This window comes from Taudactylus pleione, unplaced genomic scaffold (genome assembly GCF_031769625.1).
Source record: "Taudactylus pleione unplaced genomic scaffold, aTauple2 ptg000425l, whole genome shotgun sequence".
NCBI classification, from domain to species: Eukaryota; Metazoa; Chordata; class Amphibia; order Anura; family Myobatrachidae; genus Taudactylus; species Taudactylus pleione.
In genome coordinates this window covers 626,216-650,269 of record NW_028284827.1, presented here as the reverse complement: position 1 = coordinate 650,269, position 24,054 = coordinate 626,216, and the positions used below count along the sequence as shown (strand labels likewise).

Below are 24,054 nucleotides of genomic sequence, written 5' to 3'. Positions count from 1 at the left end.
CGCTCCATGAAAAAAAAAAAAAAGACGCCCTGATTCAGAGCGAGCGCTCTGTCAGAGTGTCCGTCTCTGAATCAGGGCCAGTGTACATTGCCCTGGCCGGCGGTGCCCTCCTCTGCCGTGCCTGTGAAGGCGAACCAGAGCACGTGCCCCGCCCGCACCCCCTCGTTACGCCACTGATTGTAAGCTCCACTGGCACGGACTGATGTGAATGAGATAATTCTCTGTATAATGCTGCCTGCTGAATATGCGTGTGCTATAAAAATAACTCTTAATAAATAATAGAAATAGAAGGAGTGAAATGTAAAATAAGGAAACGCGGTGTTCTCAGAGAAACTTACCATAAAGTTACATAAAGGATTTCAGATAAAGAGTCACTTTCATAAAACCAAGAACATAGAAAACAAACAAAATAAAAGACAGAACTAATGGAGACAGGAAGAGTGCATGGTGCGGGGGACGGGGGCTGGCCAGGCCTTTACCGCTTTCTATATACAGCGCCCGACATTAGCACCGAGTTTGTGAAAATAATTTTATTACTGAGATATTTAATGTGAGCTGTTTGTTAGTGTGAGAGCAAAACAGACTCTAAGGCCCTTATCAAGCAGGAATGTTCTGTTTCCTGTATGAAATATTATAAAATAGCCCCTAACGGTATTATAACAAGCTGCTGACTAATGGGGACTGTAAACACTTCTGTGTGGTATCCCTTGTAATGTGGCTTTGTAGTATCAGAAGAAAGAGCTATACAAGCCGCATTGTCAGTGCGAGTACACAGCGGTAACAGCCATTTGTTATCCTCAAAGGAGACATGCGTCCTGGCTTCTATACATGTGCATGTAGTGCATACTGGCCTACTCTCCCTCATTGTCAGTGAGACTCCCTGAAATAATAGCAATCTCCCTGACTCCCTGACATAGCAGCAATCTCCCTGACATAGCAGCAATCTCCCTGACATAGCAGCAATCTCCCTGTCTCCCTGACATAGCAGCAATCTCCCCGACTCCCTGACATAGCAGCAATCTCCCCGACTCCCTGACATAGCAGCAATCTCCCTGACTCGCTGACATAGCAGCAATCTCCCTGTCTCACTGACATAGCAGCAATCTCCCTGACTCCCTGACATAGCAGCAATCTCCCTGACTCCCTGACATAGCAGCAATCTCCCTGACTCCCTGACATAGCAGCAATCTCCCTGACTCCCTGACATAGCAGCAATCTCCCTGACTCCCTGACATAGCAGCAATCTCCCTGACTCCCTGACATAGCAGCAATCTCCCTGACTCCCTGACATAGCAGCAATCTCCCTGACATAGCAGCAATCTCCCTGTCTCCCGGACATAGCAGCAATCTCCCTATAATAGCAGCAATCTTCCTGACTCCCTGACATAGCAGCAATCTCCCTGACTCCCTGACATAGCAGAAATCTCCATGACTCCCTGACATAGCAGCAATCTCCCTGTCTCCCTGACATAGCAGCAATCTCCCTGACTCCCTGACATAGCAGCAATCTCCCTGACTCCCTGACATAGAAGAAATCTCCCAGACTCCCTGACATAGCAGAAATCTCCCTGACTCCCTGACATAGCAGCAATCTCCCTGACTCCCTGACATAGCAGCAATCTCCCTGACTCCCTGACATAGCAGCAATCTCCCTGACATAGCAGCAATCTCCCTGTCTCCCTGACATAGCAGCAATCTCCCTGTCTCCCTGACATAGCAGCAATCTCCCTGTCTCCCTATAATAGCAGCAATCTCCCTGTCTCCCTGTAATAGCAGCAATCTCCCTGACTCCCTGACATAGCAGCAATCTCCCTGTCTCCCTGACATAGCAGCAATCTCCCTGACTCCCTGACATAGCAGAAATCTCCATGACTCCCTGACATAGCAGAAATCTCCCTGACTCCCTGACATAGCAGCAATCTCCCTGTCTCCCTGAGATAGCAGCAATCTCCCTGACTCCCTGACATAGCAGCAATCTCCCTGACTCCCTGACATAGCAGCAATCTCTCTGTCTCCCTGACATAGCAGCAATCTCCCTGACTCCCTGACATAGCAGCAATCTCCCTGACTCCCTGACATAGCAGCAATCTCCCTGACTCCCTGACATAGCAGCAATCTCCCTGACTCCCTGACATAGCAGCAATCTCCCTGACTCCCTGACATAGCAGCAATCTCCCTGACTCCCTGACATAGCAGCAATCTCTCTGTCTCCCTGACATAGCAGCAATCTCCCTGACTCCCTGACATAGCAGCAATCTCCCTGACTCCCTGAAGAGTCTACAAATCTCCCTGATTGCACCTCACCCCTAATATGTAGCTGTTATATAAAAGAAAATATAGACATATATACATTCAAATGTGAACATTAGTTTAATTTCCCTGCATTGGGTATAAGGCATAATGATCCCTATGGCTACATGTATTAGTATAATTTCCCTGCATTGGGTATAAGGCACAGTTATCCCTATGGTTACATGTATTAGTATAATATCCCTGCATTGGGTATAAGGCACAATGATCCCTATGGCTACATGTATTAGTATAATTTCCCTGTATTGGGTATAAGGCACAATGATCCCTATGACTACATGTATTAGTATAATATCCCTGCATTGGGTATAAGGCACAATTATCCCTATGGCTACATGTATTAGTATAATTTCCCTGTATTGGGTATAAGGCACAATGATCCCTATGGCTACATGTATTAGTATAATTTCCCTGCATTGGGTATAAGGCACAATGATCCCTATGGCTACATGTATTAGTATAATTTCCCTGCATTGGGTATAAGGCATAATGATCCCTATGGCTACATGTATTAGTATAATTTCCCTGCATTGGGTATAAGGCACAATGATCCCTATGGTTACATGTATTAGTGTCATTTCCCTGCATTGGGTATAAGGCACAATGATCCCTATGGTTACATGTATTAGTGTCATTTCCCTGCATTGGTTATAAGGCACAATGATCCCTATGGTTACATGTATTAGTATAATTTCCCTGCATTGGGTATAAGGCATAATGATCCCTATGGCTACATGTATTAGTATAATTTCCCTGCATTGGGTATAAGGCACAGTGATCCCTATGGTTACATGTATTAGTGTCATTTCCCTGCATTGGGTATAAGGCACAATGATCCCTATGGTTACATGTATTAGTGTCATTTCCCTGCATTGGTTATAAGGCACAATGATCCCTATGGTTACATGTATTAGTATAATTTTCCTGCATTGGGTATAAGGCATAATGATCCCTATGGCTACATGTATTAGTATAATTTCCCTGCATTGGGTATAAGGCATAATGATCCCTATGGCTACATGTATTAGTATAATTTGCCTGCATTGGGTATAAGGCACAATGATCCCTATGGTTACATGTATTAGTATCATTTCCCTGCATTGGTTATAAGGCACAATGATCCCTATGGTTACATGTATTAGTGTCATTTCCCTGCATTGGGTATAAGGCACAAGGGCCCTCATTCAGAGCCGCTCGTTAGCGGCAGTACGCTCGTTCCGAGCGATGTTTGCACATCTGCGCATGCGTACGCTTTTTAGTACGCATGCGCGAACCAGTCAGTGCGGCCGAAAATCGTTTGTACGCTATATAGCGAGTGCCTGCTATTTTGAGTGACAGAATGAGGCGTATGTGGGTGGTAACAGGGGAAGGTGCTTGAAAATGGGGAGTGGAGATCCGAACGCAGGCGTGCTTAAAGGTCAAAACGGGCGTTTTATGGGTGTGTATATTTAAAACAGCAGCGTCATTGATCACGTCACTGGGTTATTTTAGAGCCAGAACTGCTCGCAAATTTGTGGTAGCAAACACCAACCACAAGAATAGCGAGCAGTTCATACGCTGTTCGATGTACTCGATTAATCTAATAAATAGCGGACATGACGTAGGATGCGAGCGGCCAGGGGGCGTTTTTAACAAATAAACGAGCGTATGTTTTGCTCGTTCGTTCAGACTTAGAGGTGTGAACAGACTGCAATGTGCGTACGGATCATTTGAATAGCCACCCCTTGTTTTTTAACGAACGACCGCAAATAGCGAACGGCTCTGAATGAGGGCCAATGATCCCTATGGTTACATGTATTAGTATAATTTCCCTGCATTGGGTATAAAGCACAATGATCCCTATGGCTACATGTATCTTCTGAGAAGTATCAGTGTGTTTTCATCAAAAAGTAGATCTTACTAACTGCTTTGGGCTCATATACATTTGGATGTAAGTTAGTTATATGACACGCCTCTCAGATGTAGCAGTACACGCCTAACACATGTAAGACACGCCTCTCAGATGTAGCAGAACACGCCCATCACATGTATGACATGCCCCTCAGATGTAGCAGGACACGCCCATCACATGTATGACACGCCCCTCAGATGTAGCAGGACACACCCATCACATGACACGCCTCTCAGATTTTGCAGTAAACGCCCATCACAAGTATGACACGCCTCTCAGATGTAGCAGGTCACGCCCATCACATGTATGACATGCTTCTCAGATGTAGCAGGACACGCCCATCACATGTATGACACACCTCTCAGATGTTGCACTACACGCCCATCACATGTATGACACGCCTCTCAGATGTAGCAGTACACGCCCACTTTGCCGCCGCGCTCGTAGGTGCTGCTTTCACAATATCCCTGACATGATTTTTCAAAAGTAAGTAAGCATGGTGTAGTGCTATGGCAAAGCGCATGGATTTACGGGTTAGGTAACAGGTTCTGCAGGGGCGTGAAGGTTTGCTGATGGAAAGAGCTGAATAATCTTTCTAAGTGCTGATCAGGGGAACGATGACTGCCCCTACCGGAACTAGATTCCACACTGTAGGACATGGATATGTAAGTGAGGTAAAGGGGTGGACAGAGGGCCTGATTCACTAAGGATCGCAATACTGCAAATTCATTGTGATCGCAATGCAATCTCAGCACCACATAAGGACGCCCACTTTACCATACGCACATCCGTAATAGTTCGCAGAATAGCAAAACCATCAGTACAATCGAGTACCATCGGATCCATACGCACACTTACACAAGCCCTGACCTTACTAAGGAATTGCTAACAGCCACGCACGCTGAGACCTCACACTGCGTATGGCTTTGCAGTGGATAATTTATGCACGCCGTTTTGGCCAATCATCCCCCCCTGTTACCACCCACAATCGGCAATCACTCTGCGATGGGTCTGCGTAGCCTCTGCAATCGCAGTGTCGATAGCAGTGGCCGGTTCATGCACTGCGATGCATACGTATAACGCAACAATCGGCCGATTGCGTGCGTATTAGCATCTGCGATCCAAGCTGAATGAGGCCCAGAGACAGGGCCAGTGCTAGGATGTTTGCTGCCCCCTACATTCCTGGAGGGTGCACAGCGCTTTTCCCCTGCTCCCTATACTAGGCGTCTCTATGCACACTTTCACCAATGTTTAGCATAGCCGTAAGGGGGGGGGGGTGTGCATCCGTCTAGGACACAAGGCCAAGGGGATGGCATGTTTGCCGTCCTGATGACACCTCTTTCCATCTTGTTATGTGACATCATGACGTCACATGCGTAGGAGATAATGGTGGGGGGAGGGGCTGCGGGGTTGTTAATCAGAATTGCCCCCATTGGCTAATTTAAGACATACATGAGGCAAAAACGACAATATTTTAGGTAGAAAATGCTGAAGTTAAATTGAATACAAAGGGGCGTGTAGCTGGACATTGGCGCAATGGGGGTCATTCAGACCCACTCGCAAGCGGCAGTATGCTCGCAAGTGGATCGATGTTCCCCACTGCGCATGCGCACGACGGAGGGAGCTCCGTCGTGCGCATGCGCGAGACCTGGACTGCGACAGCCCAGCTGTCGCTCCGGGTCTCGCACCAAAGGGGGCGTGCTGTCGATGTTGATTGACAGCACGCCCCCTTTGGTGGGCGTGCCGGGGGCGTGCCTGCCAGATTGAGGCGTTCCCATGGGAACGCCTACCGTCTGAAGCCGGCCCCACTGCCATCACTAGTGATGTCAGTGGGAGTGATATTGGCTCTGATAGAGCCAAAATCACTCCAGGGCTTGTGGCTGGGAAACCCGACCGCAGGGTTTCCCTCGCAAATCCATCTTTTTGGACGCTTGTATATGCTGTGGGTGGTCACCCACAGCTATACGAGCGTCCAGGAGGACGCTCCATATTAATGGAGGAGGGCCCTGATTCAGAGCGAGCGCTCTGGTCAGAGCGTCCGGCTCTGAATCAGGCCCAATGTTTTTACCTATTTTTTTGGCAGATAAACTGAAAACTCGCAAAGCTGGGCCCAGACTTCTTATAAAGCGTGTACACCTGGAAAGCACCAAGCACACCGTGGATCCTCAGATTGTATTTCTCATACAGTAAATCACCCTTAGGAGTGAACGTTATAGGGTGCGAGCTAATAAAAGTGTCCATTTTTCATCGATTCATCTGCAGGATATCGCATCTTTAGATCCGGCAGCTGAATTGCCGAGAAATTGTCGCCCTTAGCGTCTCTTATTAACAGTTATGATACAGCGCGCAAATATTCCGCAGCGCTTGGCAGAGAATATATCAGTCATTCACATCATCGCCATCTATGGCCCTCATTCAGAGCCGTTCGCTATTTGCGGTCGTTCGTTTAAAAACAAGGGGTGGCTATTCAAATGATCCGTACGCACATTGCAGTCTGTTCACACCTCTAAGTCTGAACGAGCGAGCAAAACATACGCTCGTTTATTTGTTAAAAACGCCCCCTGGCCGCTCGCATCCTACGTCATGTCCGCTATTTATTAGATTAATCGAGTACATCGACCAGCGTATGAACTGCTCGCTATTCTTGTGGTTGGTGTTTGCTACCACAAATTTGCGAGCAGTTCTGGCTATAAAATAACCCAGTGACGTGGTCAATGACGCTGCGGTTTTAAATATACACACCCATAAAACGCCCGTTTTGACCTTTAAGCACGCCTGCGTTCGGATCTCCACTCCCCATTTTCAAGCACCTTCCCCTGTTACCACCCACATACGCCTCATTCTGTCACTCAAAATAGCAGGCCCTCGCTATATTGCGTACCAACGATTTTCGGCCGCACTGACTGGTTCGCGCATGCGTACTGAAAACCGTATGCATGCGCAGATGTGCAAACATCGCTCGGAACGAGCGTACTGCCGCTAACGAGCGGCTCTGAATGAGGGCCTATATTCCCTACCACATAGACTATTATAATACCAGTATGTATTTGGAGTATCAGAGGAAACCCACACAAACACGGGGAGAACAGATTGGCCATGACTGGGAATTGAACTCATGACCTCAGTACTGTGAGGCAGTCATGCTAACCACTACGTCAACTGTGCTGTCTCTTACAGACAAGACCAGAGAGCTTCCAGCTTGACACCCTACACAGAGATGTTGTTTATTCCTGACGATGGACACAGAAGACATAAAGCCGTCATACACAACCCGTCATACAATCCTATAGCTATAAAGAGTGTGCAGAACACCGATCATTCACAAAAAGGACATTATTATCTTTCTCTGCTGAACAATTTGTGCGCAGAAAACCCGATATTTGTCACTATCACTGGTGTAGTCTTTCCATCCCCTATAAATGAAGCATTAATTGGACTGGAAAGGACCAACAGCAATCTCATTGTTACTTTACACACACAGGACCTTATTCAGAGGCGGCCGTACGGTCTACGACCGCACGGCCGCCTCGATGTTTGGCCAGTGCGCATGCGCACGAGGGAGCCGGCTCCCTCGTGCGCATGCGTGAGACCCGCTACGACCGACAGCGCTGGTCGTAGCGGGTCTCTTTCCAAAGGAGGCGAGCTGTCGATGTTGATTGACAGCTCGCCCCGTTTGGAAGGCGGGCCGGGGGGGGTGGCAGCCCATGGGAACGCCTGCCTTTTGGGGGAGGCCCCACTGACATCACTAGTGATGTCAGTGGAGAGCTTCCGGCTCTGACAGAGCCAGAAGCTCTCCGGGGCTTACGACAAGTGAGACCCTACCCTAGGGTCTCGTCGGGGCAGCCACCCCCCCGGCCCACCCACCAAAGGGGGCGTGCTGTCACTCAACATCGACAGCACGCCCCCTTTGGTGCGAGACCCAGAGCGACGGCTTGCCAGTCGCTATCCGGGTGCCGCGCATGCGGCTCCGTCGTGTGCATGCACTCTGGGCCATCATCGATCCGGTTGCGAGCGCTCAGCGCTTGCGACCGGGTCTGAATCAGGCCCAAAGTCCCCTGGGGGATGCCTAACCCTAAAACCCTAACCACCCCCCTGGGGTGCCTAACCCCCTTCCCCTAGCCTAAACCTAACCCTCCCGGGGGGGTGCCTAACCCTAAGTCCCCCCAGAAGCCCTAAACCTAACCCCCCCCCCGGCGGCTGTCCGCACCCGGCACCCAGCTTACCTTTGTTCGGTATGCCGGGCGTCGGTCTTCCGGCATATGGTTAATAACACTCGTCGAGTTTTCGACGCCTGTCATTAGTACCAAGCCGGGATTAGACAGTCTGGAAGCCAACGGTCGGGATTTAGGCCGTCGGCTTCCAGACTACATCCCATTTGTTATATACCACACACCACTTATTGAGTTCTGGGCTATAAGTTTGTCTGGTAAATCCAATAGCTGTGCTAATTGGCTTATCACAGTTATCTGTGAGTGTTTGTGTTCCAAAAAGTTGAGGGAGACATGCAGGTGATTCCTGAGGCAGCCCTTGTTGGACCCTGCAAGTACCCCCAAACTGAACAGAGAGGATGACTCGGATGGATGCACTGTCTTGAAAAGAATACAAATAATACATAAAAATGTTACTACCCATCCAGGTGCATTAAGGTGTCCTAGATGCAGTGGCTACAGCAGAAGTTTGAGGATGAGCATCAGGAGATACCATTGTCATCCTCGGAGGGATGACGCCAATTAACATATACACTCTCCCAGTGCTCGAGGTGATCAGATGAAGATGAAAATGTAAGACCAAGCATTAAGCCGAAGTCTGGCACATACAAATACGGCAAAATGTGATAAAACAACTCGCTAAACATACTGTACAAAAATAGAAACAATGCTAGTGCCAGTGATACTGAAGCAAAGATCTGCATAGACTGAAATAAAAAATACAATGGGTATCAATACCTGGTAATTCTGTGCAATGCAAATTAGTGTGTGTGACATACCCCCACCACCAATACAAGATGTCATTGGACAAACAATTATCAGAAACGGCTTCCAAATTGTATTAATCGTTAATGATGAGGCGGGAACACAGGGCCTGATTCAGAGCCGAACGCTCTGACCAGAGCGCTCGCTCTGAATCAGGGCCCTCCTCCATGAAAATGGAGCGGCCTCCTGGACGCTCGCATAGCTGTGGGTGACCACCCACAGCATATGCAAGCGTCCATGATGATGGTCGCGATGGTCAAGACCATCGCGACCATCGGGCTTGCGACGGAGACCCTGCGGTAGGGTCTCCCTGCCGCAAGCCCTGGAGGGATTTTGGCTCTATCAGAGCCAAAATCACTCCCATTGACATCACTAGTGATGTCAGTGGGGCCGGCTTCAGACGGTAGGCGTTCCCATGGGAACGCCTCCGTCTGGCGGGCACGCCCACCAAAGGGGGCGTGCTGTCAATCAACATCGACAGCACGCCCCGTTTGGTGCGAGACCCGGAGCGACGGAGAGCCCGTCGCTATCTGAGTCGTGCGCGTGCGCAGTGGGGCAACATCGACCCGCTTGCGAGCGTCCTGCGCTCGCGAGCGGGTCTGAATGACCCCCACAGTACATGCAGCTACCAATAAACATGCACAAGAATTGCCTTTCCACCAATCGCTTGTAAGACCGCTCCCCCCAGCCCGCCCCCACTGAAGCTGCATCTGATTACAGCTGTGAAATGTAAACGGTCAGGTTTTACCAGCTAATACAATACAGCCCCTAAGTGTTACATTATAGATGTAACTGTGCTGTGCTGCCTACTACTCCCATAGGGGATGTAGTCAGGAAGCCGACGGTTTAAATGCCAACCGCAGCTTCCCGACTCTCTAATCCCGGCAAGGTACAAATGACAGGCGTCGAAAACTTGACGCCTATCATTAGACCTACGCCGGGAGCCCGACGCCCAGCATACCGAACGAAGGTAAGCCGGACGCCGGGCACAGACAGCCGCGGGGGGGAGGGTTAGAATTTAGGGCTCCCGGGGGGACTTAGGGTTAGGCACCCCCCGGGAGGGTTAGGTTTAGGCTAGGGGAAGAGGGGGGTTAGGGTTAGGCACCCCTGGGGGAAGGTTAGGGTTAGGCACCCCCCCGGGAGACTTAGGGTTAGGCTGCGGGGAAGGGGGGGTTTAGGTTTAGGCACTTAGGGGGCGTTAGGGTTAGGTACTTGGGGGGAGGTTAGGGTTAGGCACCCCTAAGGGAGGGATAGAGTTAGAGGGAAAATAGGGTTAGCGATACTTACCTTTTTAACGATAGGGATCTTCACCCGTGCCGGTCTGCCGCTGTCGGGATTTGAACTGCCGGTCATGCAGCTGCCGGTAATACCTACTACACCCTCCCATAGAGATTGCAGCATAAGATGCAAGAAGCACCAACAAGTAGCTTTATCTAGGCCTCCATGGCACCAGTATCATTCACATTGTAAGGAGAGGTGGCTATGGGTGCACGGGAGCCATGTCATTTATGAATATATTCCAGCAATGCCAAACTATATATATATATATGTTACTAATCTGCTTAGCGATAATAAAGGAAGCACAATAATAGTGAACAGAAATGAGCGATATACAGTGCAATCTGCACCCAGCCTGCCCTGCGCTGTGACGCCATGGGAGGAGTCATTACTGGTAAAGGGATGACAGTGACTTCCGCAGACTTATGAGACAATGTAGAAGCAGTAGGGAGAGGTTATAACTGGACGCTGGAACAGCACAGAGAGGGGCGCGGATTCCCTGAAAAGCACAGGCCTCCTCAATGGACCCTTCAGTGTAAGATAGTATGCACCTTTCCTTTCTCCTGCAATGTTGGTACATATTTAGATTTTACTCCTTTTAGGATTTTTTTATGGAACATAAGCAAATAGTATTATACGTGTTCAGGGGTGCAAACAAAAATATCCGGCCCAAGCATTGGGGAGCAACAACATCCACACTCTTTTTCTCCTGCCCCAGAAGTTTCCACATATAAGAGCTAGTGGGCTTGAATAGCCAGAGAAGTCCAGTGAGCCAGGTGTGTATCTGTGTGTAGTTTCAGAAAGAGACACACAGATACACACAAAAAGAGTGTGGATGATCAACAAAAGAACATACATATATACTATTATACAAGAATCTATCTGGTACGCATACCGATAAACATTAACATATCTGTGTACTGGAAATACTACACTATGGGGGTCATTCAGACCCACTCGCGAGCGGCAGTACGCTCGCAAGTGGGTCGATGTTCCCCACTGCGCATGCGCACGACGGAGGGAGGTCCGTCGTGCGCTTGCGCGAGACTCGGCGAGCGACGGGCTTTCCATCGCTCGGGGTCTCGCACCAAAGGGGGCGTGCTGTCGATGTTGATTGACAGCACGCCCCCTTTGGTGGGCGTGCCGGGGGCGTGCCTGCCAGACGGAGGCGTTCCCATGGGAACGCCCACCGTCTCAAGCCGGCCACACTGACATCACTAGTGATGTCAGTGGGAGTGATTTTGGCTCTGATAGAGACAAAATCACTCCTGGCCTTGCGGCTGGGAAACCCGACCGCAGGGTTTCCCTTGCAAGTCCGATGGTCGCGACCATCTTTTTGCACGCTCGTATATGCTGTGGAGGAGGAGGAGGGCCCTGATTCAGAGCGAGCGCTCTGGTCAGAGCATCCGGCTCTGAATCAGGGCCTATATTCTCTCTTACCAGCCTTTTTTATTAAGGTCCTCCGTGACACCAGAAAGCCGTGTCCAGCATTATCCGCATCCCGTTGACAGTTTTCTCAGATAAGCCTCAAAAGATTTTTTTTCTGGTACGCACATTTCTACTGGAGCACGGGCACAATTGTCTGTAATTTATCACACTATTTGGCACATGCCCTTTCCACTCCATTTTCCATATATATATATATGTGTGTGTGAATTTAAAAAAATCCCTGCTTAATGGTGTTTAGGTCATGGAAGGACTATACTCCTGAAATGTCATGAGGCCGGGCATTGACGAGTCAGTGAGTCAGGACATTTGTTATTATACATTAAGGTTTGCACACACATCTATTACACGCACCCAGAATGCCGTCAGCTCTTGTGCTGGGAACACACACAGCTACAAGTGAATGGCCAGTAATACTGTGTAATATGCTGGAGCCCCTGAGCTTGTCCTGACCACACGTATCATCCTCACAATGCCAGCTGCCCGTTATTCCTGTCTGACCGCGTCCTGTTATCTCATTGTATATCCTCCTTTAATCCCTCTTTCTACTTCATTAGATATATAGTTGGTTCAGCGATGAAACTAGTGAAATGAGAGTGAGCGGAAGCTGCAATTCAGCAGCGCCTGTAGCCTGTCATGGCTGAGCTGCAGGGCAATAGTAAGCCCCTCCATTCACTAACAAAAAAAGGTTTCACTGACCTAAATGTTTAGCACATTATATACGTGTCCTCATCTCACCTCGTTTGGCGCGCCACATCTAATGCGACAAAGCCCCATGCGTACAGCCATTCAGATTTGGACTGAACGTGTGTCTTAAGCTGGGTACACACTAGACGATATGTCTTCCCACCCCGCGGATCGGTCCGACATATCGGGCACATCGTCTAGTGTGTATCCACTATAATGGCGCTCCCGCGACTCGTTCATCGGGGTCGTTCCATCGGCCGTCATGCACGGCCAATGGAGCCACCCGGCTGCCTGCGTCACCAAGGTCAATGGTGCCGGTGAACGATCTATCGGGCGGTCGTTCACCGGATCGTGCTGATATATCTATCATCAGCACCATCAGGCGTCACCTTGGCGGGTCGCTAAGTGTCTAACCAGGCTTAGATGCATCATGCCATGCAGCACTGCGACTTTATACAAAGGCTATTGCGACAAAAGTACTTATCCAAAGCGCCCAGGACACTATAAGTGACTTTGGCTGCAGTTACGATGTGACACAGATTTAAATGAAGAAATAGACACCAAAGTCTTGGAATGGCTACCCGTGGCGGAACGTCTAAGTGGCGCCATTTGTCTCACGCCATATGGCATAAAAAAGGGTGGGTGAATGAGGACACATCTGGAATCTGGATTCTCACTAAAGCACAGTACAAAAATCTTTTCAGTACAAATTTCTTTCTGTATTTTTGCAATCTGTATTATCCACTGTGCCCGGCAGCGTACGGTGCTTTCCACGCAGACCTCAGCTGCCGCCATTAATGCCTACCTGTGTCAGCGCCTTCTTAACGAGCCGGCTTATGTCTTGTCTCCACTCAGGGATGTCGGGGTTGTGGAAATCCAGGTTTGGAGAAAATGACAGCAGCTGGGACTGGAAATATTCTGAAAGAAAACCATTAAAAGACACTTTGTATCAATTCCCTGCGCATCAGTTTTCTTTGTATCCGGTGTTATGTCTGTGCCGACTGCTCGCCGTGGCCGGGGGGAATTTTTTTGATATGTTTTGCGAAGCTTAATAAAGGGAACGGCCTCACCTCATGCAGTGGGGCTTAAATGATTTTGGTTATTAAAGAAGATATTCATTAGCTGCTGGTTATAATCAGGTTGCTTTTGGCCCGCAGAGCAGTCTCAGACAGTTAATGGCTTTTTAAATTAACATTGTCACCAATTGGCTAATGACATTGCGTGCGGAGCTCCGTCTACTGCTGTTCCCTACAGAACAGATGGCGGTCTCGCCATGACATGTTGGGTCTGAACTCAAAGACCCGAGTTTGTAGCACTGCGCCATACATGTCAATAATAATAAACAGATTGTAAACACTGAAATGTACATTTGGAGTGATACTAATATCCTTTTGTGTCTTTTCTATGTATTATTTTAAACAAATGTAATTTTTAATGACTTTGAGAATAGGGAACACTGTATGATTTTTAAGAAATGAGGGATCCATGTGAAAGATGTTTCCGTTGGCCCCCTTTACCCCAGAAGTAGGTCTCTGGCGCCTGTGCATGACGACGCAAGTCCCTGTCTTTACTATCATCTGCGCCATTTGTTTATCATTCTTTGTGGATGCACTCAGGGCCTGATTCAGAGGCGCTCGCTTTTTGCGAGCGCTCGCTCTGAATCAGGGTGTTGTTTGTTTGTTTTGTTTCGGCCTCCAGGCCGCTTGCAAAGCGGGGGGCGACCGGCCTGGCGATGGTCGCGAATATCGCGACCATCGGGCTTGCGTCGAGACCCTTCAGGAGGGTCTCGGCTCCCGCAAGCCCGAGTGGACTTACTGCTCTAATAGAGCAGGAAGTCCACTACTGACATCACTAGTGATGTCAGTAGGGCCACCCGCAAACGCCAGACGTTCCTAAGGGAAGGCCTGCATTTGTGCAGCCACCCCCCCTCCCCGCCTACAAAACGGGGCGAGCTGGCAATCAACATCGACAGCCGCCCCGTCTTGTGGTGAGCCCCGGAGCGACGGAGCTGCCGTCGCTCGCTGGGGCTTGTGCATGCGCACGCCGGAGGCGGCCATGCGCTGTGGAGGAACATCGACCCGCTTGCAAGCGCTGTGTGCTCGCTCGTGAGTCTGAACCTGGCCCTCAGTCCCGTTAAAGAGCCAATAGAACTGCGGAAATATGGCGCCGGCATCTGCGCAGAAGATGGCAAAGACTCTGACACTGATACCAAAGCCTTTTGCTGTCTCCTGCACAGATGCCAACCTGATTTGGGTGCAGGGAGGCTGGGACAGGGCCTCCTTGACTCAAGGGCCCACGTGCACCGTACACCTTGCACCCATCGTATATAGGCCACTGTGCAAGATTACAAGGATAACTTGTTTTTTTTTTTTTTAAACATACTCCGCAATAGAGTGCCAACACAGAGGGCATAGAGTGCCAACACAGAGGGCATAGAGGGTACTGCGTCATTCGTAGTCCAACCTTTTATAACTGAATGGCGACTGGCTTCGGGTATATGCCTGTTAGTAAAGTTCCACACAAAATGATTAGGCAAAGAGGTGCAGTGATATAAATGACAGAGAAGGGTGTATTCTGTGTAACATCCATTTACACACCCTGATCAGTCTTATGACATGGAAGAAGCATGCGACGGGAAGTAGGTCTCACCATGTACTGCCACCTCTTTGGTATCTTGAATGAGCGTGCTTCCAGAAGACACCTGTACCGTGATGGCGTTCGTACCCTCCACACTGAACGTCAGTGAGATGCTGCTGTCCAGGGTGATGAGAGGCTGGGGGGACACAAAACCAATAATTCACCTTCATTCTTGTTACAGTAGATCTGCTACACTAGACAATGTGTGTACTCAGGAACTGCCGATGAGACGGCACGATATATCAGGCGGTCCGTACAGAGGGCCTGATTTAGACCCGCTCGCGAGCGCTGAGCGTTTGCTAGCGGGTCGATGTTGGCCCAGTGCGCATGACGGAGGAAATTCAGTCGTGCGCATACGCGAGACCCGGATAGCGACGGGCAAGCCGTCGCTCCGGGCCTCGCTACAAAGGGGGCGTGCTGTCGATGGTTAGTGACAGCACACCCCCTTTGGTGGGCGTGGCTGCCCAGACGGAGGCGCTCCCATGGGAACGCCTACCGTCTGGGTCCGGCCCCACTGACATCACAAGTGATGTCAGTGGGTGGACTGCTTGCTCTGTAAGAGCAAGAAGTCCACTGGGACTTGCGGCAACGAGACCCTACCACAGGGGCTCGTCGCAAGTCCGATGATCGCGATGGTCTTGACCATCGTGACCATCATCCTGGCCGCTCGCACTAGCTGTGGGTAGTCACCAACAGCTATGCGAGCGACCAGGAGGCCGCTCTACAATACAATAGGCGGGCACTGATTCAGAGCGAGCGCTCTGAAAGAGCGTCCGGCTCTTAATCAGGCCCAGACGTCACAATCTGGTGTACGACTGCCCGATATATCGTTACCCCGCCACATCCAGAATCATGGTGTCGTCCGCTGGATCTACAGATTGGCCTGCACTGCAGGCAGGTCTGAAGACACGACGAACGACGCAATAGCGCTTACACTCTGGACGACGTGGACGATTTTGTTGTTCCGATCTGTCACAAAACGACAAATCATCCAATATATCGTCGAGTGTGTACCCAGCTTTAGTCAGGATGAATGCAGAGCTTTCCTGGCCGAAACCAATTACGTCTAAATATATGTACAATGTTTCAGACTCTGTATCCTATGTACAAAGCTCGCAGCCTAGGAAACAGTGATATCTCTGAGGCACGTGCGATGATTATGGCCCCGCAGAGCTGGTATCTTCTATGTCTCGTTGGTGGCTCCACTTTACATGAAATTACAACGTAGAACTTCCATTGAGTCCCGCAGAACAGCTCAGCTCAAATCCACAACTTTTCCACCTTCAAATTAAGGCAGCGATATCTCTCATTTCCCTTGTTCTCCTTCATAATTATTAACTGCTTTGCACAACATCAAAGAGAAACTTTCAAATAATGTTCCTAGCCCTTTATGTTTCGTTCTTTTGAGAGTAATTACCTTTCTTTTGAAAAAAAAACAAAAAAACGAAGACTGTTCCTCAATCTCGGCTCTAACTATGTTCTTGTCATTCTACACAATGAGACCTTTGCCAGCTATTCACGCGTAATACATTATTTAAAGGCGCAATGGTTTTTTTTTGACATTTTAAATAATATATGTTTGCTGGGGAGACAAGCAGTGAAAGAATCCGCTGATTTACAGAGCATTTCATTTACAAAAATACGTGAGAGCAATTTGCTCTTCTATAATATTTAAATAAAATATTTTGAAAATCTATCCCGCTTTGCATTGTCAGGGCGTCAGGCGCTGGAGTAACGGCAGATGAGGGTTTTAGAACGCCACCATTTACTTACCAGGAAACTGTGGCGTTCTACAGCAGTGATGCACTCAGTCGGCGGATCGTGAAAGTTAACCCTGAGACTTTGTTTCTGTCACGCCAATTCGGTCCCGCTGACAGAGTGCTCCATGCAACATCTGACCAGCAGAACGGGACAGAGGAACGGCATTACTCGCCCACTGCATGATACGCAGACTGCGAGTAATATCGCTGTCGTTTTCTGGTTTAAAAGCCTTCTAAATTATTGCCACTTTAAAGGGGATATGTATCAAGCTTTGGGGCAAAATTTACTTAGAGGCGGGTTCTAGACCTCGGTGGTTTGGTGGCGGTTTTGCTATCCGCAGATTTACTATGGCCAAAACCACTGTCAAAACACATTTTAGAATAGAATAGAACAGAAGTGCGGAGATTTGTGCCCCTGCAAAGTCCCCGCCGGTAGTGTTTCTGGACAAACAAAAAGACTGTCCTCTCTGTCTAGTCTCACTGCAGTCTGATTTATCATATATATATATTTATATATATATATATATATATATATATAAAACCAAGTACTATACACAGCGCTACACCCAAAAGTATTCTGAATGTCCACAAATTTCTATAAATCTTGTTCCTCTTCAAGTACACTTCCCCGCATAAAGGTGGCTGCTGGATGTTCCCCAAGGTAGACCGTTGTTGTGATGTCCAAAACGTTTTATGAAAAACAAAAATGAGAACAAAAGCGCCTTATAGTGTAGTTGTATTGAACTACAGGATTACCTCTAAACACTACATATATATGCTTACCCTTAGAATTGTATGCAAAGACATATAGAAGGTTTCTTGGATCTCCTCATCAGTTTTTCTTACTCGTCAGAGTCCCTCTTATTTACTAACCTTCAGGGCTTCCTTCTCCTGAGGAAGCTCAGCTGGAAAAGCGTAAGAGGAGAAACGCGTAGAGAGGAAGGGACGTGGTGACGCAGATACCTGACCTGGCTAAGTACAGCCACTTGAGATAAGCTCTTAAAGAACTTTTAAATTGTAATTGTGTTTTCTATATGTTCACTGTGTGTGGTGTGTGGAATAAATTTTTTTACTAGTACTACACCATGAAAATGTCTTTTTTCCCATTATATTGATCTGACCACAAACTAATTAACACGAGAGACCTGAAGGTTAGTAAATAAGAGGGACTCTGTCCAGTAAGAAAAACTGATGAGGAGATCCAAGAAACCTTCTATATGCCTTTGCATGCAATTCTAAGGGTACGCATATATATGTAGTTCTTAGAAATAATCCTGTAGTTCAATACTACTACACTATAAGGCGTTTTTGTTCTCATTTTTGTTTTTCAGATATATATATATATATATATATTGTGATAGAAGCACTGGAGAAGTTAGGGATGGCGTGTATGTGTGTCCCCGATTTTTGTCATGTGTGTTTTAAACTCCCAGGAAAAGTCTGTTTTACCAAACAGATTTGAGTGTCGGCTTTTGGCAAAAGCCGGATAATGGGTCCTGGGGGTGTGGATGTGACAGAGATGGGAGGGCTCCATCCACAGGGCCACTTCGGGTGTTGGGCCTGTCAGCCTGAGAGCAGGCTAATAAGTGATTACACCTGGAAGTGGCTCATAAGAGCTGTGTAGTGTCTTGGTGCAGGGTCTCACACCTGGGAGAGCAGGCCCGCAGGTTAGCTTGCTCTGAGACACTGTTTGATACAAACCTGAAGGTATTGTGGACGTGGACTTGTTTTAGTGTTCTGTCAGTGAGGGAACCTACTGTCTAGTTAGAGCCCAGACGGGCTTGGATTTATTTTATGTTTTGTTTATTTGATTATTGGTGTTGCACAATAAAAACTGGTGCTGACCAGCTCGCACGAAAACCCATGACTGGAGCGCTGTTTCCTGGCTGCTGTGTGTAAGGAGGTGTCTATCTACCCCAGGAGAGGAACCTCTTACCCCGATCATATCACAATATATTTTATATATACACAGAGAAACACATAGCAGTGCCGACAGACGAGATATTTTCTACAATGCGATGTTGCGTTATCTTCTCTGTTAACCCTTTCCTACATAGCTGGGAAACTTATATCTTGTGGAAACATTTGTTTCCGCATGATTTCAGTGACATTTGGCTTGCTAAATAGACCCCCCATAGTGAGGGTATAGTACCCACCAGACACATCGCATGTGCGGCCAGTTGTGGAAAACCCAGATTGGCAGGAGGGATTTAGTTTAGCCAACTATAGGATTAAGCAGAACTTTGAGGGAACATTTAAGATCCTTCCAAAATGAATTTCCACCCTGACCGGAAAATGTAGAAACGTAGACAAAGAGCGGTTTGACATGAGCGTGAGGCAGTTATATAGATATATTTGCACAACGTGGAGTGCACTGCTTAGGAGTATCTCCTTCAGTTCGTAAATGACCCTTAGGGCAAAATTTACTAAGCGCGGGGTTCTAAAACCCCGGCGGTTTGATGGCGGTTTGACGGCGGTTTCTAAACCCCGGGGGTTTGGCAGATGTTTCTAAATGACAGTCCTGTTCTATTCTATAAAATTGGTTTTGACGGCGGTTTTGGCCTAAGTAAATCTGCGGATCGCAAAACCGCCGCCAAACCGCCGGGGTTTAAAACCCGCCGCTTAGTAAATTTTGCCCCAAATGTCTTTCCTGAGAAAGTTTTAAATTGCAGACTCGCAGTATAGCTCATAGGTGGCCAGTAACATTTTTGGAATATTTAGGCTGGGGTAAAAAAAAAAAAATCCCACACTTACTTTTTCATGCTTAACATACATGACACAACATACATTAATTCAAGACAACCGGCGATGATTGTGAGAAATTCATGCAAGTACTAACTGATATATATATATTATTATCTGTGAAAAGGTCCATAAGGTTTCAAAAAAAAAAAGTTCTGTATAGGGTATGCTATATCTTCCATTCTGCAGTAAAGTATATTTAGATACAATACCACATTAACAGAGCTTAAACTCCCCTAATAGTTGCCCTCCGCTACTTGTGAACCTTCTGATTCGTTACTGTATCATATATATATTAGATAACGCCAGGTATTTCGCTCTCATTAAGGTTGTTCTGCCCTCGTGTCTTCTCTGAAACTTCTCGCAGAACTTCTGTGGCGGCATAAAGTTCATTATCTTATTACACGGAGCGAGTCCACATCATTACTGGGCTCACACTGACGGATAAAGAGCACTTCTCCGACTACACAAAGAGATGGATTCTGTCCCTGATTTAAGGGAAAGATCGCCCATTTAATCAAGTCAAAGGTATAAAGAGAATCTCTGAATAATTTACGATGTAACAAATGAGGCAGGTGATAGGATTTATAGGGTGGGCACCTTTGTTGTAGATCATGTGACAGACTCGTTAAAACAGAGCCGGCGAGCTTCATCAATCCACTGGCTTGTCTGAAAAGCTACATAGAGCAGCTACATTTTTGTCCTCAGTATTGAATAATATCCTCCTTCCCGGCCGCTCTGCTGGCCTTATGGAGTCAGGGCCAACGTGTCATGCTGAACGTGTCCCGAGATCGCAGTCATTCCATTAAGGCTTTAAATGCCCCAATGGGTGGCTCTGCAGAGTTATATGGTGGTAACACAAACACAGGAGACTGGACGTGTTTAACGTACCTTGGTGTTATTCCCAATCCACCAAAAATAAGTGAGAGTTCCTGGGTGAGAAGGCCAAACCATAGCGCTGACATTGACTTCCTTATTTCGGATGGTAACGAAGGGCACCCTTAGGTGGACGTGCTCCACGGGAACTGCAGAGGGATACATGAGAAAAAGCCATTAGAGGGCAGCAGCTGGTGCTTCAATAGTCCATGGTGAATTCTTGTACCCTGGATGCCCATATCACAATTTTTCACCACTAACCCAATGGACACTGAGGGGGCAACCACCCAGATTTTATTTTAAGCATTTGTCAATTGTCTTCAGTAGTTAAACAGATTTTCTAATTTCTTTCTTTCATTTTTTTTTGCTGTACTTTAGACCTTAATGTAGAATAACACATGAGGTTATATTACCGTGTCGGGATGCAGCAACGGAGCCGCAGGTCAGTGATATGGTCAGTGTAACTTGTATTGTTTGCAAAATATAAATCAACACTAAAGGATGGAGATTACATTATATTTTAAAATATAAATAAAAGAAATCATATTGGATCAATGGGGATATATGTTGTTTTTTTTTTAATTTTAGATACAAGATACTTGTTCCCTTGTATACTGGACTATGCTGCCCTATGGGGGGGAGATTGGACAATTTGCTCATAGCGACCAATCAGCTTCTAAGGCTGGGTACACACTATCGATTGTGTATCCAGCTGACGGGTCGATGCAATGGAACGATACATTGCGCCATCCGTACACACTGCGCGATGTATCATTCCATGCTTAATTTAGTAGCATGGCGTAGTTCATCAGCTCGCCCCATCTGATGCGATGAATGACCCGCAGGCTGATCTGCGGCAGAGCAATATATTGTAAGACGGATCACATAGTGTGTCCCCAGCGTTACGGTCCCTTATCTAGCACAAATGACAGTTATAAGCCATGTTATCCATGTTATCTCTCTCCAAGATTTGATAAATCTTCCTCCCTTATCTGCTTCTCCCTAGACCCGTATGGTATAGCCAGCCTTCAACGAGACTTTGCCCACCTGGGGTGTATCTGTAGCATAGCGAGGGTGCGTGGCCACAGCTTGACGTGTTCATATTATTCTATTTGTTTTGTAACCTTTTTTCATAGCGTTACCCTTAACAGTTTTCTTTACAAGCAAGATTCCCATCCCCGACATGACGAGATGCCAGTGCATTAATGGTCTGCACTCTGATGCACATTGGCAGATGCCTCTCCTACGCATGGGCGAAGGGGTAAGCCCTAACTGGCACCCACGTGAAGCCGTCATAGAGAGAGATTTTGCCAGTAAACTTTGAGTTTGCCAATAAAAGGAGACAAGCCCGGGGAAATTAGTGCGCTACCTCCAGCTAACAGCTCCTTTTGTTACTTAATGGACCAAGGTGACGCCAAGAGCGGTTACTGCTTTAATAACAGGTAGTTAAAGGCAGACGTGATTGATTTGTAGCGGAATTATTACCGTGATAAAGTTTCAGGGCACATTTCATCCTTCACTGGGATAACTTAGAATGATATAAGGCACTGGTTACCCTGCCTGGAAGTATATTAGCTGCTCAGGAGGATTTCATAGCGGCAATGCGGAGAATTCTGCAACAGTTATATTATAGGAGAGGAAAAGTCAGGCTGATGAAGGACGCTATAGGGAAACATAATCCAGAATCTAAACATCTTATACTGTAGGAGAAACTTTTTCCCCCTCAGTAAGCAACTATAGAGGTTAGAGATAAACGTGGCATTTACTATGAAATACAGCCGGTGATCATCTGTCAGAGGATTTAGATAAAGGAGATAGGTGCAATACTATGGAATCAGGTCCAAGGTTACATTCAAATGTCAAATATCAGTACTCATGGCAATGGGATCTTCTACAAATACTGTACATTTGCCAACATCACAAGATACTATGGTCCTGATTCAGAGGCGCTCGCTGTTTGCGAGCGCTCGCTCTGAATCAGGGCGGGTTTTTTTTTTTCAGCCTCCAGGCCGCTTGCTAAGCTGTGGGTGACCACCCACAGCTTTTGCGGGCGGCCTGGCAATGGTCGCGATTATCGCGCCCATCGGGGTTGCGAGTAGACCCTGTGGTAGGGTCTCAGCTCTCGCAAGCCCGAGTTGACTTCCTGCTCTAACACGAGTGATGTCAGTAGGGCCGCCCACAAACGCCAGGCGTTCCTAAGGGAACTCCTGCGTTTGTGCAGCCACCCCCCCTCCCCGCCTACAAAATGGGGCGAGCTGTCAATCAACATCAACAGCCGCCCTGTGTTGCAGTACGAGTCTCGCGCATGCGCACGCCAGAGGAAGCGCATGCGCAGTCGGGGACCATCGAACCGCTTGCCAGCGGATCTGAATCAGGCCCTATATTCATTTATAAAATACTGTATTTTAGATGACGTATCAGACTATATTACAGCCTTGAGATCTGTCCGGAGAATAACCTGCAATGGAGCTATGTGTTACCGTTATATAATGAGCGCTTCATACAGAACGTCTAAGCCAAATATGTAATCCTAAACACCCCTATATAACTCCATCCCAACATAGCAGCACAAAGCAGGGACAATACATTACTGCCTGGGGCACAGACGTTGGATAATTCCCATCCCGGTTTCATGATAAAGTTTGAAAGACGACAATACACTGTTAGCTTACCAGTGACGTGGAGATACAGGACAGCGCTGTCAATGCCGACATTGTTTTCGGCATATGCTGTGACTTGGTATATACCCGAATTCTTATAAAAGTGCCGTATGCCGTCTTCGATCTTGCTGAAATTGGCGTAAGACACTGCGCTCCCATCTCCGAAGTCCAGCTGAATATTTATTTTCTGTAGATCTCCCTGTAAGATAGAACACGTCTCTGTCACATGAGAATATACATATGTAACCATGGCAGGAAACTGCATCACTGCTATTCAGAGATCAGACAGTGTATAAGGCAGGAGGTGAGACATTGTATAAGGCAGGAGGTGAGACAGGGTATAAGGCAGGAGGTCAGACAGGGTATAAGGCAGGAGGTGAGACAGTGTATAAGGCAGGAAGTCAGACAGGGTATAAGGCAGGAGGTCAGACAGGGTATAAGGCAGGAGGTCAGACAGGGTATAAGGCAGGAGGTCAGACAGGGTATAAGGCAGGAGGTCAGACAGGGTATAAGGCAGGAGGTCAGACAGTGTATAAGGCAGGAGGTCAGACAGGGTATAAGGCAGGAGGTCAGACAGGGTATAAGGCAGGAGGTCTGACAGGGTATAAGGCAGGAAGTCAGACAGGGTATAAGGCAGGAGGTCAGACAGGGTACAAGGCAGGAGGTCAGACAGGGTATAAGGCAGGAGGTCAGACAGGGTATAAGGCAGGAGGTCAGACAGGGTATAAGGCAGGAGGTCAGACAGGGTATAAGGCAGGAGGTCAGACAAGGTATAAGGCAGGAGGTCAGACAGG

At 47.7% G+C, this 24,054-nt stretch overlaps 1 protein-coding gene across 2 annotated transcripts in view; it reads right to left on the bottom strand.

The window, feature by feature from the left end:
* SORCS3 (sortilin related VPS10 domain containing receptor 3) overlaps positions 1 to 24,054 on the bottom strand; it is a 648,995-nt gene that overhangs the window by 43,067 nt on the left and 581,874 nt on the right. For both annotated transcript variants that reach the window (XM_088447257.1, XM_088447258.1), the window contains exons 16-19: positions 23,273 to 23,459; positions 20,616 to 20,749; positions 15,235 to 15,358; positions 13,391 to 13,503 (exon numbers count right to left, since the gene is read on the bottom strand). In XM_088447257.1, the coding sequence (XP_088303383.1) occupies positions 13,391 to 13,503; positions 15,235 to 15,358; positions 20,616 to 20,749; positions 23,273 to 23,459 (558 nt within the window). The remainder of the gene's footprint in view (positions 1 to 13,390; positions 13,504 to 15,234; positions 15,359 to 20,615; positions 20,750 to 23,272; positions 23,460 to 24,054) is intronic.